General features: G+C 30.4%; 1 protein-coding gene across 10 annotated transcripts in view; it reads right to left on the bottom strand.

Annotated features, from left to right (window-relative positions):
- Positions 1–15,721, bottom strand: part of LOC107443600 (chromodomain-helicase-DNA-binding protein Mi-2 homolog) — a 70,671-nt gene that overhangs the window by 11,681 nt on the left and 43,269 nt on the right. For all 10 annotated transcript variants that reach the window (XM_043046864.2, XM_016057520.3, XM_016057523.3 and 7 more), the window contains 5 exons: positions 14,131–14,365; positions 12,071–12,203; positions 11,257–11,357; positions 11,071–11,165; positions 10,323–10,562 (listed from right to left, as the gene is read on the bottom strand). In XM_043046864.2, coding sequence (XP_042902798.2) covers positions 10,323–10,562; positions 11,071–11,165; positions 11,257–11,357; positions 12,071–12,203; positions 14,131–14,365 — 804 coding nt within the window. The remainder of the gene's footprint in view (positions 1–10,322; positions 10,563–11,070; positions 11,166–11,256; positions 11,358–12,070; positions 12,204–14,130; positions 14,366–15,721) is intronic.

The raw sequence follows: 15,721 nt of genomic DNA, 5'->3' as shown, positions 1-15,721 counted from the left end.
GTGTCCCTACAATAATTTGTTTGCATTTTGGAAACCTTTTTTTCAGCTTTTGAAACTTCATGATTTAGCTGAACTCACTTTCTCTAAACTTAAAATCGTAAATTACCATCAGAGGTGAAATAGAATAAGTTTCGCCCGTGATACAGCGTCCTCTGCAATGAAAGTCCAATGAGTTGAGATCCCAGAACCACTGTTTTATTCCTAGTGCAGGATATGTGGCAATGACATTCAAGAAGTGCCAGAGTGTGCTAGAAAAATGTCCCGGGACTTCACTTAAGAATCGGGCATAGGGTAGTTAGGTAGGTACAAAATGACGCCAGTGGCGATTACTTGTTAACTATCAACGATTAATGGCTTAAGAGGACACTCTCCGTTGCAAATTGAGGAGATTTCCTAATCGTGCTCTGTGGAAGAAAAATCACCAAGTCTTGGCTACTTGGCAGGGCAGTGACCCGCTAGGAACTGACACTAAAAAAATTAAAAAAAACAACTTCGCAGAAAGTGACTAACTTTCGGACAAACATCTACATGTTTTTTTTTTGTTTTTTTTTTTAGCCAATTGGTAAAATGGTCTTGTTGTTTCGGTTGATGGCGTGCGCACTTTATTTGGGCGTCATCACACTTTTCAACTGTATTCAAAAGTAATAGTTAGTAAACAATGCGCATGCGTTGCTATGGCGACAGCTGCTGTTTGATAATTTCAGAATTTTTTTTTTACCAGGATTGGAAAACCAATCCGACGACAAACATCAATTGAGATAGTTTTTGCAATCTATGATTTGAATTGTTGTGGCGTTTATCGGAGTCAAATCAGAAAAAAGAAGCATTTGACCAATGGGTAACCAGTGATCGTAATAAAGCGATTGCAATTCTTTATTTTTTTTTAATTTTTCGTTTGAAATCAATTTGGCACCTTAGCGATTGTAATTGGCGTGGTAGATCACAATACGCCAATTCAGTTTCAACTGCATTGATCTATGCTTACTATATATCACAGCATACTATATATTATATATAACTGCATACTATATATCACAGTAAAGGACTAACTTGAAGGGTATAACATGTAGTCACCCCGGGCAAACATCTGCATGTTTTTTGTTTTTAATTTCTTCCATCTAAAACCAATTTAACTCCATTGGTGATTTAAAGTATAGAAAAAGAGAATACAGGTAAACCTAGAGTAAACCATGTAGTTTCAGTTACTGAAAAAATGATTTCAAAATAAAAACAATTGTGATCACCGCAAGGCGATCACAGGTTAACCATTGGCAAAATGGTTGTTGTCTAATTTATTATTATTTTTTTTTTTGGAAAAGCAACTTTACTGCGTTTTCATCTTGGACATCTTTAACTGTTAATCCCGAACTGCTCCGTACACAATTTCGCAGATATATTTGAATGCAGCTCAGACACATTCCGTGTAAATTCTTTTGATGACTGAATAGACATTGAACAGCCAATCGAGATCAATAATAACATTTTCGGATTGGTACAATGGTGATTCTAAGCTGCATCAGGCACCCGTTTCGGCTTTACAAGTTCATACATGAAATATGATTTGAAAGCTAGGCTTATTTCTCCAATTTTACATGAATAGTGAATGAACCATTTATATTTAGTGGAAGACAGTCTACGGTCTTGTGCAAGTCATTGGGTACTTTGACAATTGATCATTTTATCCCTAACTGGTGATCAACACCCAGTTCTCGTATTTTCATGAAAGGTGTTCGGAGAGCAGCCACCATTCGGTCTTCGGTAGGGTTCAATTCTCTTTGGTACTTTTGTGAACGACGGGTTTCATACTTGCGAACGGAATCCTTTCGTTTTTCCGTCTGTGGGTAATGCTTAAGGTATTCTAGTCTACTCATTTTGGCTTTTTCAGCCTCGGTAAGTTTAGGTTTTTTCTTGCTTCAGCTCTGACTTTTGGGAGTTTGGATCCTCTTTATTTGTGATATTCACCTGAATCGATATTGAAAACGATTCAGTTTGAACTGTAGGTTAGAATTTCCGATTCTTAATTAAAACAAAAATATCGTTCAAATTATGAAGTTCTCTTTTATTCACAACTCAAGAAGTATTTATAGGATCTTTCTGGTCCTATATCTCAAAAATAAACTCACCAACTTAATGAATTGCAAAATTAAAAGTGAAAAAAGGAATTCTGAAAAAATTATCAAACAGCAGTGGTCGCCGTAGCAACGCTATTACTCTTGATTATTGTAGTTGAAAAGTGAGAGGACGCCATCAAATCCAAACCAAGACCCATTTTGCCAATGGGTAAAAATGGTAAAGAAATTATTGCAGAGTTACTTTACCAACGCGTAATTCTGCCAAAATTTTACATTTTAATACTTCTGAGGAATAAAAAATATTAGCATTTTAAGTTCCATGATTTACTTCAGCTAATTTTTTTCCTTCGATACTTTAAAAGCTCTTAAGGTTACTGCCAGTACCATTATGGATTGTAGATTAAACTCTTAATTTGTGTTTTCGTGATATTTATTTTGAATTTAACAAACTTTTGATTTTATTCTAACATTAGACAGTACAATACTTTCTAAAAGAGAGATGTTTTTATCAGATTAAGAGTAATATCGCGTTTGATAATTTTTAACTTATATGGAATTTTTACTCGAAACTTTAAAACGATAAAATTATGTGGTTTTGAGTAAAAATTTAAAACTAACCGTTTCTTAGTTTTTAGATTTTTTAATATCTTAACTTTATTATAGTTTATAACTAAAATACATTTTCACGTTCAACTCACCAGAATACTTAATATCTTATGAAATACAGCAGATCTGAGTTTAGAAATTATATAATTGTTTTTTTATTTAAAATAAAATTATCTGTTTGAAAATATCGCTTCGCAGAATAAGCAACTATATACTTTCGATCTGGAAGTAGAGCTGATCAAGAGCTCGAGATTGTTTACATTTATATGGATGATATTTTCTACACTAGAGAACGCTGCAAGCTCCATACCGCCTATACTTCCGGGTTACTGTTTCCGATATATTTTAAAGCCATTTGTCTCACAACGTGATCATTTAGTTTTGAGATTCTAGAAAACGTGGTATTCGATTGCTTATCACTCGTGTTTACAATGCTTCTGTTTACGATGCTCAGGGTGTTAACAGTAACACTAGCGTAAGATGGTGCACAGCTTGCAACAAGAACAAACAAATGGAAAAAGGCCAAATCAAGACTGCCAAAAAAGCGAGTTATTCAAAATCTAGCAACCATATCAGCTTTTTTAACAATATATCTATAAATAACTCAAACAAATTTTCACTTCAAACTCACCAGAATTACTTAATAACATTAATATCTTATGAAATACGGCAGATTTGAGCTCAGAAATTATCTAATTTACTTCTTTTACTGCAAACAAAATTATCAGTTTGAAAATATCGCCTCGCAGAATAAGCTGTTGCAAACTTTCTAACCGGAACTAGAGCAGGTATTCAGCTCGAGATAGTAACTGTTTACATTTATATTGAAAACACCATCCATACGTACTCGTAAAATCTGTTGAATCTGAAGTCCTATGTTAAGTCTCTGAGTAGTACCAGAGGTGCAAGAATCTAGAGATAATTCCCTTCGATTTCAAATCCATGTCTTAATTGAGGAAGTGGCCTCACGAATGAGTGGTGCTGTTATCTATCCGAGGGGTTCTGATTCGAGACGCACTTTCACACTTGCAGTGCTCCCTTGTCAAATGAAAGGCGCGCCTACCTGACTTAATTCACAAGGTTAATAGCTGGCAAGCTTGGCTTATTCCAAAGTGTTATTAGAAACAACAAGACTAAAAGTATTACGTATAAGCTACTTGAATATCAAGATAATGTTTTGCATTATGAATTCCTTCCGACAGAGAAAAACAGTCAATGAAGTTCATTATTTGATTGTATTTCAGTGTTGCGAGAATAAGCTAATGTAGCGACTCTTTGGGCTTTGCACCATTCTAACGAATCTTTTGTCATTGCTGTTAATATTCAACAAAATGTTGGCAAGACATTCAACTAAGGTTCCACGAGCACCGTATTACTTATGTTGTTAATGCCAAACAGTTGCAGTCTGCAATAGTTGTTGTTGCAGTCTATTTTATATATTTTGCTTAAAGTTTTAACGTATACGGTTTCTTCGGGATCGCTAGCAAAATGGGTGCAATGGGTATTCGAATTGGGAGCACTACGTCCGAGTTATGATAAAAACGCAACGCAGATTGTGTGGAATGCTCGGGGCAACGCGCATTTCCGATTATTAGTAAGATTATTACCCCTAAAAAAACCCGATTATTACCCCTAAAAAAAAACCGAAATTATAAAAAAAATAGATCCAAGGTTGCGGCAAACAAAAAGTAAACCTTTTACGAAATTTCCATCGATTTTGGTTTTCATTTTTTCAAAAGGTCGCCATTTTTCAGATTTTTTTACTTTCTTCGCTTCGAACTACAGCTACTTATACATAATCGTTAATTTTTGGTATCATCTGTTTCAGTTTATACAATATGCAGATCGAGCTACACATCCGTCTATTAGCTCTTGGCACTGTTCATAGCAGAAAAGACAGGTGATTTTTTTAAAAAAATAAGAAAATGTCGGAAATAACTGGAAAAAAGGTGGGCTGAAATAATAGGAGCTCTGAGAACCCTGTGTTCACCATCATTCTTATACGTTAATTTATAATTATTTTGCGATTTAGAAAAAATTTTATGTAACTGAGAGGTAACGAAATAAACTTACGAAATCATTATAGAACTTATCCTGTAATTTTACCGAAATTATGAGGCTTAAATCGGACCTCTAGACCAGAAAAACCTATTAACTTATAATTGGACTAGAATTCTGAACACAAATTTACTGCATATGAAAAAAAAAAAAAAAAAAAAAAAATAAANATTTGGCGATAGGGGGGGGGGTTTACTATCTTAACTCAAAAACTATCAGAAGGTATTTCAGTTGCTTTAGTCTTTATTTTTGGCAGAGGAATCTTTTTTTTCTTTTAAAGACACGTGCTTAATATGTTTAAACGTGAGTAACGCTTCTCACTTTATTTCAATTTTGAATTTATTAAATTATTTATATTGATGGTTTCATTTGACAAATTTTTCCGATATAAAATTTTTAAAAAAATTATGGCTCTAAGACTTATTTTTCTCAATCTCATGACTAATGGAAAACTTTAGACCATTTCAAAAAATTCAATTTTTGTAAAAAAAGATATAGTACCGAAAAGTTAGCAAAAAAAAATGAGTACCCCCCCCCCTCATCTACTGGACATAACCAAATTTAAAGCCTCAGTGATCAGTATTATCCTTTCACTATATTTTAGGAAAAAAATTTAACGGGTTAGTGCCACTTTTAAGCTATTCGATTTTAATTTTGATGGAACAGTGCGCAAAAAAAAGGACCATTCTGAATAACTTTTGATCTAATGATAGGATCTTTAAGTTCTAAGACCCATTTTTAATGGTATGAAGGGATGACCTCAAATATGCAAATTAATTAGTGCTGACATTATTTAAAGTAAAAAACTAGACACGAAAACATACTTTCTTTGAATTAACATACCTTATTTTAGACGGATTCAGATTTATGACCCCCCAAAACTTAGAGGGTAGTCGCAATTTGCGGCATATGGTCCCAATTGTTTAGTCAGGAGAGCTCTCCAAAGATTGGACCCCTTAATGATAATTTTACTTTTTGCGTATTTCGCTAGAACTTTTACAGCGAATTTAGAAATTTTTACACACAATTATAAAATTTGTCAATTCAAAGATAATTCTATCCAAAAAATAATATTTAATAAATATTTATTATTTTATTTAAGAATGGTCAAAATTTTGAATTTTAAGGCATAGTTTTGTTTCATCATTTTAGAGAATGTAATTTTTATATAGCAAAGTACAAAAATTTGAATAAAATCAATCGAATAGTTCCTCAGAAATCGAATTTCAAGTATCTGACTTTTTTGAAATTTAATTTCTCGGGAAACCGATTTTGCTCAAATTTTGTAACATGCTATATAAAATTTCTTATTTCGCTGAAAAAGGTCAAGACATAGCGAAATACACATAAAGGAAAACTAGCATTAAGGGGTCCAAACTTTGGAGCACTCTCCTGACCAAACTATGGGGGGTCAGACATCCGAATTCGTCAAAGAAAAAAGTATGTTTATTCAGAGAAGGCAGGTTTTTGTATCTGATTTCGTAACTTAAAATATCATCTGCACTAATTATTAGCATATTTGAAGTCACTTCCTTGAAAAGAACAGTAATATTTTAAACATATTAAATACCAGAAAAAAATAAAAAGAATAAAATAGAAATAACTCCTTTTCAATTTGAATTTTCATATTTGATACCTAAATTTATATGTTCAGTCAGACTTCAATATAAGGTCACTTTTCCAAAGTATATAAGTGACGGCTCACTGAATAGGAATTCTTTGTTAGATTAACGGATATATGGTCAAGTTTTAAAAATCGTTATCGCTTATAAGGTCATTTTTATTTGAGGAGAGGGGAGCTCTTTTCTAACAAAAGCCTATTTAACTTCCTTACAAGGCAATTACGCTTTTCGATTTCTAGGAAAACGTTGCAGTCAACGAACAAACTACAATTTCTGAAATTGTTTTATAAGTTGTGGACAGTGAGGACAATGACAGTGATCCTGAGATTGAAGCTGTAACCCAAGTGCTTCAAGCTTTAAACCAAGTAGCTGTAACCACTTCAATGCAATAAATGTCATGCGAAATTTTTTTACATACCATGAGGGAGCTGAGGAACATTTTGAGAAGTTTTAAAATCTAGAAAGCATTGTTCGAAAAATGAAACCAAAAGCGAGACAGACCTGTATAAATGATTATTTTAAATAAGGTAAGATGTAATGTATGTATGTACACTTTGAGGAAATTTGTAAACAGCTTTATTTTAAATAAATAAAAATTTTAAAAAAATCTAACTTTCTTTAATTCTTTACTAATTCTGTTAAAATTTATTGACTTAAATATTTAATTTATGGCCGATCGTTTTCGTTTGTATTACCATTTTTAGAAAATCATAATGTGTACTATTTACGTGCTTAGTTACAAATTGCTAATGAATCGGTATCAAGGTCACAGTGCTTATAAAGCCACTTTTGCGATGTCCCTTAGGGTGACCTTATATCGAGGTCTAACTGTAGTTATAGTATTTAAATTTTAGTATTTTAATAAGCGAGCGAAGCACTCTAAAATGGCACTCAGTTTGCACAGACCTTTAGAGAACTGTGAAAGTAGTTTCAAATGTTGATGAGCAATAGTTAGCAGGGGAATTGCCACTAATAATTAATTAAAAGAATGTTGGCCTTTGAGTTATTTTATGCTCAGATGAGGATTTATCATTAAATTAGAGAGAATACGAATCCCCTATAATAATTTCAAAAACTTATAAATACAAAAATCGATTTTTGATTTTTAAATCACTAGAATATTATCAACAATAAGTAACTTTTAAATCAGATAAATAAGAAAATCGCTGCTTGATATTAAAACAGAGTGAATATGAAACGTGGTATTAGCGGATTTCGGCGTAGTTTCTAACACTAAAAACAATGAAAATAAAAAAATTTATAATTTGTGCAAGAGTCACGTTTTTGAAAAAGTCTCCTACTATTTAGCGAAGGTTTCAAAATATAAATTGTAGAACCGAATTCTTACTTTAAATTTCAGATAGCAGTGAACATTTTGATTCACGAAAGTCAGTGAATAAATGGCTTTGAGGGGGAGGGGATCACACGCCCCGATCCCACTTCTAAAATTAGAGGGATGATATGAAAAAACCGAAATTCCGAGATACGCCGGGAACACAATCACCCTTAGTTGATTTTTAATGAACAAAAAATATTTATGTTTTGAAGTCCATAATGGCATATTTAAAACATCTAGAAAACCATAAAATCTTACATTCAATGTTTGAAAACTAAAATTTTATAGATTTAATGACACTTAATTAATGTAAATAAATCTATTAATCAGAGAAAATGAGAAACTTTTTTCATTAAACTTGATGTACTAACTCATAGAAATAAATAAAAATAAATAATGAATTGTGAAACATTTATTATTTAAAAACAAAAAAATACAAATGAATTAATTGCATTTCCCCTTTAGAAACTGATAAAATACTAAAATTCAGTCATAATCTAAATGTAAAATAAAATCATAAGGGAATGCTAATTAATATAAGTATTAACCAAACTATAAAGGTGGATAAGTTCTCATAATAATGAAGATAACTTAACACTTTACAAAAACTAAATAAAAAAAATATTATACAACACAAAATACAATGAAAATGAAAGAAGTGTTATAATTCTTTACCACACATGGATTTCAAAATAGTTGATTGCTGTGAAGTTTTAAAAGTGAATTTTGTGCAAATATTAAATATGTCAAATGTCATTTTACAATTTCCTAGCCATAGGTATAAAAAGCAAATAATGTGAATGAAGGCAAAGCTTCAACACAATTGCAAGAGGGAAAATAAATACTCGTAATAGAAGCTATCCATATTTAACATACGCAATAAACTGAGAAATTCGCGGGTATAGCAACTGAAAAAAAAAAATAATAATAAAACAAATGCGTTTAGCAGAACAAAATGTATATAATAAGAACATTGAGCACTACATATTCAATAGTTGCAAAGGAAAATGCAAAAGACAAATGACATACAAAAAATAAATAAAAACAGTTCATAAAAATGATTTTAGAGTAAGATGTCTATAGCCTCGACTCTCTTCAATATTTCAAAATTTCCAGTATAAAGAATGAAATTAAAAATGGCTAGTTGTGAATCAAATTATTTGATATTTTAAAGGGCTTTCATTTCACTTCTTAAACATAAGAAAATGATTTTAATCTGAGTCCTTATGTTTGTTGTCAATAGATAATTAATATAGAGAATTAGATTTTAATCTGAGTCATAATGTTTGTTGTCAATCAAACTGGTATTTGCAGTACTCAATGCACTTATTTAAGTGATTCTACTAAACGCACTTGCTGGTTCTTAGCACTCTTAAAAAGTGCAAAATACATTTTCCGCAAAAATCTCATTAAATTAACTTGTATGCGCATGTTTAGAAATATATAAGAAAGATTATGTGGTAAGTATGAAGAAATCTAACCAGTTTGATTGACCACAAGTACATTGTATCTTTTTTAAATAAATTTGAAAAAAAAAAAATACAAAACATAAATTTTAAAACATTATTTCACTATCATAAACTGCTGTTCTACAATTTTTTTTGCCGCAAGAATTAATGTTAAGCATTAAAGCTAAAACTTAAAATATTATTCTTTGACAAATCTTATCACAAATACATTAGTTTTAATGTTTGTTTTTTTAAATATGTGCACTTTTATTACATTTATGATAAACAGAGTGTACCCAAAACCATAATACTTATATGAATAGCTTCAGATGAATTGTGTCATCAAAGTCAATGAATATTATGTACAAAAATATGAGATATGTAACCTTTGAATCTTAATGATTCACGCTTGGAAAAGAAAGTTAAAAGTCAATAACAGCATGAATTTCGATCTTAACTAAAAAATTATATTATTGAAGTAAAAAAAAAAACTTCTCAGCACTTTCACTTTTCATTATTGCAAACAATGAACAAAATTAGACATTAGTTGAGTCAGGCTACATGCAATATATCAATATATACATGCTTTGTATAATGAACAATGCAAAGGAACTATGTAAATATATCACTTTCACCAGCAGGCAGTTGGTGACAAGCATCAAACCTCAAAAAAAGAAAACCACACATGCATTTCATTGTACAATACAACAATGTCTTAATTTCTGTTAGAAAACCAAACTAAATTTTAAATTAATTTTCTAGAACAGAGGAATTTGTTTTTTTTCTTCTTCTAATTTTTTACAAAAGTAATCAATATAAAAACATGTTTCTTATTCCAAAAATATTAAATTCCACAAAAATAAATTATAAAACATCCAGAATATATGTATTTTACAAGTATGGGATATTATATTAAAAGGACAGGGAAGGAGGGAGAGAAAAAAAAATGACCAAAACTATCAATGGTATCTATACAAACACAACAAGCCAGTCCATTTATCACAAGGTGAGTAGGGTTTAAAAAGTGCAAATCTTGTAGGAATACTGGGAACCACACACTGCATGCCTTAGTTGCACTTGGAAGGTGAGACACCCTAATCACCACATTCTTTGGTCGTGTGCAAGCTAGCACATGCACAGAGAGCTGAAAGTCCAGCAGGAGATGGTTATTTGGACAAACCTGACTGTTGCTGTTGGGGTGTGCTGGCAAATGCTGGACTCTGGCCTTGAGAATTAGCTCCTCCTTGGACTGTAGTGTTCAGGTTCGGTTGGGGCTGAGGCTGGCCGGTCAGCCTGGACAAAATGCCCCTCTCAGACATCTGAAGTCTTTGAGCGACTGGTGGAATGCGAGCCAGAGTGGCAGGTAGGCGGCTCACGTCTGACTTCATGTCACTCAGTAGCTCTTCCAGCTGATTGAGCACTACAAAAATAAAAAAATTTCTTTTTTAAACTCTACAGTTGAATAATTTTATAAAATTATTAAATTGAGACCAAATATGTACTTTATTTAAAACATAAATTAGCCAAATGATGAAAATTAGAAATTCTGAAAATAAAGATTATGCAAGCTAGAACAAATATCTTTTTAGTTATTTTCTCTCTACAATAGTTCCAATTAAAAAACTTTTTAAAACAGAAAGATATATATAAACCTTCCAAATAAATATCATTTCTAAGCCCTCTAGAGAATAAGAATTCTCAATATATGTATGTATATCAGTATTTTTGATTATGAGGTGAAAAACAATCCACCTCAGTCACGATTTAATTAAGCACCACTAAAACTATTAGAATCAACTATATCTTAATTCTAATTAAAAAATTAATAAATGATACAGAGCTGCAATACAAAAACAGATGATGAAAATAATTACTTTCTCTTAATATAGAGCAATATTTTCCTGATTATTAAACATATGTATTTTTACCTTTGTGTAGGACTGCATTAGCGGGTTTATTTCCAGCTAATGATTCTTTCGATAAATGTTGATGAGATTCTGCTAAGCATTCAAGTTCAGCAAATCTAGGATGAAAAGTAGATATGAATTAAAAACACTCAGCAAAACAATTTACCACACACCTAAACTAAAATGCATATCATAAGAGATATTTACCTAGCATTCAGAGCCATAGCTGGGTGATTAGGATCTTGTGTAAGATTTAAGTAAGCAGCTCTTCTTAATTGTTCTTCTATTACTAATGCTTGTTCTAAAAGCTATAAAAAGAAATTAAATTAACCAATTTCTTTTTTTAAATACTCAATGAACAGTTAAAAAATACATATTTAAGAAGATAATGAAATAATTTAATAATTATAATTTAAAATTAAACTTTACAAAATTATTGAGCAAATTGAGCATTGATGAGATAAAAAGCAACTAAAATATTAGTTTTAGATTTGTAACACAATCTTTTACATATAGATGTATTATCAAAATTCAGGCACATAATTAAAAAATCAAAATACATAAATACACACACACACAGAAAAAAAAAAGATTAAGACACAGGACCTTGAAACCATCAAATTTCCGAAAAAAATTTTTTTCGTTCAAATTGTGCAGAAAGCCAAGCTTTATCACGTGGTGCTGAAATTTTTTTGATTCGATCATTTTTAACGATTTTATGAACATTTTTCGAAAAAGNTATTAATTTCGGCATTTATTATGCCCTCAGGAAACATGAAAAATGCTGCAGTTCATTAAGTGATATATGCTTGTAAAATGTAGCATTTCCTTAACATAAATTAAAAAATATATTGACAATATAAAATATATTTATTATCTAAAAAAGAATTGAAATTTATGAATGAATGTAAATGAGAATGTAATTAAGAATGTAAATTTATTTGCAGAAAAAATTAGTAAATTTAACTCTCTGTTAACTAAATGAATTATATCAAATATGTAAAATGAAATAGCAAATTACCTTAAATCTTCTAGCAAGGAACTTATTTTTTATTTCTAGGAAATTTCCCTTCCCAACATCCATTTTGAATGGCTCATTTATAATACTAAAGGCAAAATCATTTTGAATATCTTGCCACCTACCATAACCATGTCTAAGAAAAAGTTAAGGAAAGTACAACATAAAAAAAGTAGTACAACAAATTAACATACTTTAAAAATAATCAAAAAGTTAATTGATGAAAACTAAGTTGATAAACCATGTGAATATAAATCCCGATATGAGACTTAAATCACGTTAATATGAAACTCTACATAGAATTTAAAAAACGCGCAAATACAAATCATGATTTTTTAATCACGATGCATAGTTTTTAAATCGCGCGATATTACAACCACAAAAACGAATCACGATATTGGATTTGAATATACGCGAATACGAATTGCTACATAGGGCTTTAAAAGCTCGTAAATACAAATTGCGATATTGATTTTTTAAATCTCGTAAGTAAGAATCGCAATGTACAATATTTAAATCGCCTAAATCAGAATCGCAACGTTCAACTTGTAAATCAGGTAAATACAAAAATAGAGATTTGATAATAAAATCGCGATTTTAAAAATACATAAATACAAAACACGATATTGGATTTTTAAATGTCGTAAATAAGAATCATAATATACGATATTTAAATAGCGTAAATAAGAATAGCAATGTGCAACTCTTAAATCAGGTAAATATGAAAATCGATGATTGATATTAAAATCGTGTGAATAAAAATCGAGATATTTGCAGAGTCTGGACTTGGGATTTCTAAAAGGCTTGTTTGTATTGTTTTTGTTTAGACGTAATAAATAAATGAAATAATTGAATGAGCAAATAAATATTTTCACTGCAAATCCACCTCTATTTTTGTTTGTTTTCACGCCACAATACAAGAAGCAGCGACGTTTGAATTACGAAAATACAAGCTATCCAGCCGACGGATAAAAAATACGGAAAATCTTATTTTCTGTGCGTGAAATTGGAGAAAATAGCTAAAATAAGTAAAAATGCGGAAGGGTTAGCAGCTAGGGCGTAGATTGAATTTTCTGTTTATCTTTGAAAATCGTAAATAAATATAATTATTTTACTTCAATGACTGAATTTATAAAAAAAGGGATATTTATTTTAAAAAAAACTAAACTTTTAGAGAATTGGAGTTTTTGATAAAAAGGCTGAAATTCGAGAGACAAAAAAAATTTCATCCCTGAATAAAGGTCAACCAGTTTTATCCCAAGGAAATGATTTTTAGAGAAACTTCAGAGGGAGGAAAAGGGACTTCAATAATTTCCCTCCACGGAAAATTAAATTCCTCATAAAATATTTTAACTTTAAAAAAATAATTTCAGCGGAAATTAGCGGGAAAAATCTGAAGAAAAGCGGAAATCTGCGAAAGAATCTCATCCCTGATATTTACTTGTAAAGCTTTTTTTTTTTTTAAATTTTAATATTTTTTTGTTGAACACTTATTTATTATTCATAATTTTTATATGTTTAATAAAATAAATGTATGTTACTTTTGAAACCATTACATCAATAAAATTTTTATGTTAAGCTGGTTAACCTTTCGAATAGGTCACATAGTCGTCAAATAGGTAAGTTGGTGTTAAAGGGGACTACTTTGGCTGGTATTAAACTGCAAAGCTTAACACTTTGTTGACTGGAAATTTTTTTAACAGAAACTATATTATGTCAGCAGCTATTATTTTGTAATTGAATATGGAAGTAGTAAAACATCCAAAATAAGTTCATAAATATTTTTACTGAATGAAATTAAAACAAACCTTGAAATATTTTATACCATCCTAGGTTTAATAAACACATAATGCAAGTGCAATGATGAGTTAACTTGTTCCCAGTTAACAATGGGTTAAGATGATGTGTTCACAAGCATTTAAGTTAACCATTAAAAGTTTTTTAAAGTTTGAACATTATATTACTATGCGATTTCCCCCAGCACTGTTCTTAAATCAATTCTGCATTGACACAAATAATAATATGCATAATTCAAAGTAAGCACACAAGCTTTAAAAGGATACTTGACGATGCCAGCTAATAGCCAGTAATCATGTCTTCTGTGCCATATTTCATATTCTCGACCAGGAACAGCTGCCCTTTCTTCATTTTGCCACAATGTGTGAAGCTCAGTGAAACCGCCATCAGCGATGTTGAACATGAATTTTCTTTTACCCTTGGATTCTCCATCTTCTTTCCCATCATCTTTGGAAGGTTTTTCATCATCTTTTATCTCTATCACTTCAGCTTTGTTATTATCTATCAATTATAAAATTTTTTTGAAAAAGTTGTAGGCATTCTGTTGAACATATTTATAACAAAACAAGTTAACTAAATACTTTTAATTCTCTTTTGAATAACACAAAAATTTGGCAAACAGCAATTTTAAGAAAAGAAAATTAAAACACTCTGCATTAAATTAAAACACTGTTCAAATTCAGTCTAAGGTTGTAGGGCGGATATGCACAAATTTCGCACATCACAATTTATATTGATAATATTTAAAATTTTACAACATAAATTTCAAAAAAAAAAAAACATTAATTGCAATTAAATACTAAACTTGTCCTAAAAATTTATAAGTTAAGTACCGTTGTACCATGGACTTCTTTCTTGCTGGGTAATAAAATTAAATAGAATTTTATGGCGGTATGATAAGCTATGAAACAAAAGTATTACTTTAAACTTTAAAGCCGCCAATACATCGTACTGGAATGAAGGGACAAGAGTATCAAATTATCTTTAAAACACCCCCCAAACCATACAAAAAATAAATCAATAAAATTTCTAGTTAGATGGTTTTCTTTCTTAACAACACAGGCTTTGTGGCAGTTCAAAATAACAATCAAGGCAATATTTTACAAAAGAATCACATTTTTTGGCATGGTTTGATCAGTAATAGGACATTTTAAATACATTCATACTAGACTATTAAGAAGGACATACGCTCTCTTTAGCAACTTTAATAGTCACAGATAATTTCAGGCATAATATAGTTCAGAAAATATTACAGAGCACTAAATAAACTTACAATATTTTGTAGAACAGGAGTCATAACAAAATCTTTGCAACATTACTTAACGTATATTAGGCAAATCTTGGAATTCAGCAAATGGTTCATAAGATTCTTTAATTTTTTTTAAAAAAAAGGGAAATTGTATATAGAAGAACGGTTGTATCTCAAAATTGCTTGCAAGTTTTTTTAAACCATTTTTATAGCTATTTTTTATTACCCTTCAATTTTTTAAAATAACAAATAATTGTATTTACACTAAAAGGATGGCTAGGTCCATTTTAGCCTCTCTTGTTTTCTATTGTTCTGTAATTCAAAAATATGACTTACTGAAAAAGTATTGAGTATAACTCACAAGTGAGCCTTATAGTACACATGTGAGCCTTAAGTACAGCATAACCCCTGGTAGGTTTGGGTATGAGGTATTTTTTAGTAGGTATTAGGTACCCCAGTTTCATTAAAAAATAAGAGTACTTCAACATATTTTCAATTATTATTAAGGAAACTCAATTACTTACAAAACTAATATACAAGTGAACTTGAAAGTATTCAGTCGTCTAAAGAAGTAATTTTGTTAATCAAATCTAATAAAATACGATAGA

Source organism: Parasteatoda tepidariorum, chromosome 8 (assembly GCF_043381705.1).
Source record: "Parasteatoda tepidariorum isolate YZ-2023 chromosome 8, CAS_Ptep_4.0, whole genome shotgun sequence".
In the NCBI taxonomy this organism is placed as follows: Eukaryota; Metazoa; Arthropoda; class Arachnida; order Araneae; family Theridiidae; genus Parasteatoda; species Parasteatoda tepidariorum.
The sequence above is the reverse complement of the archived record's forward strand: the minus strand, read 5'-3'. Positions and strand labels throughout refer to the sequence as shown.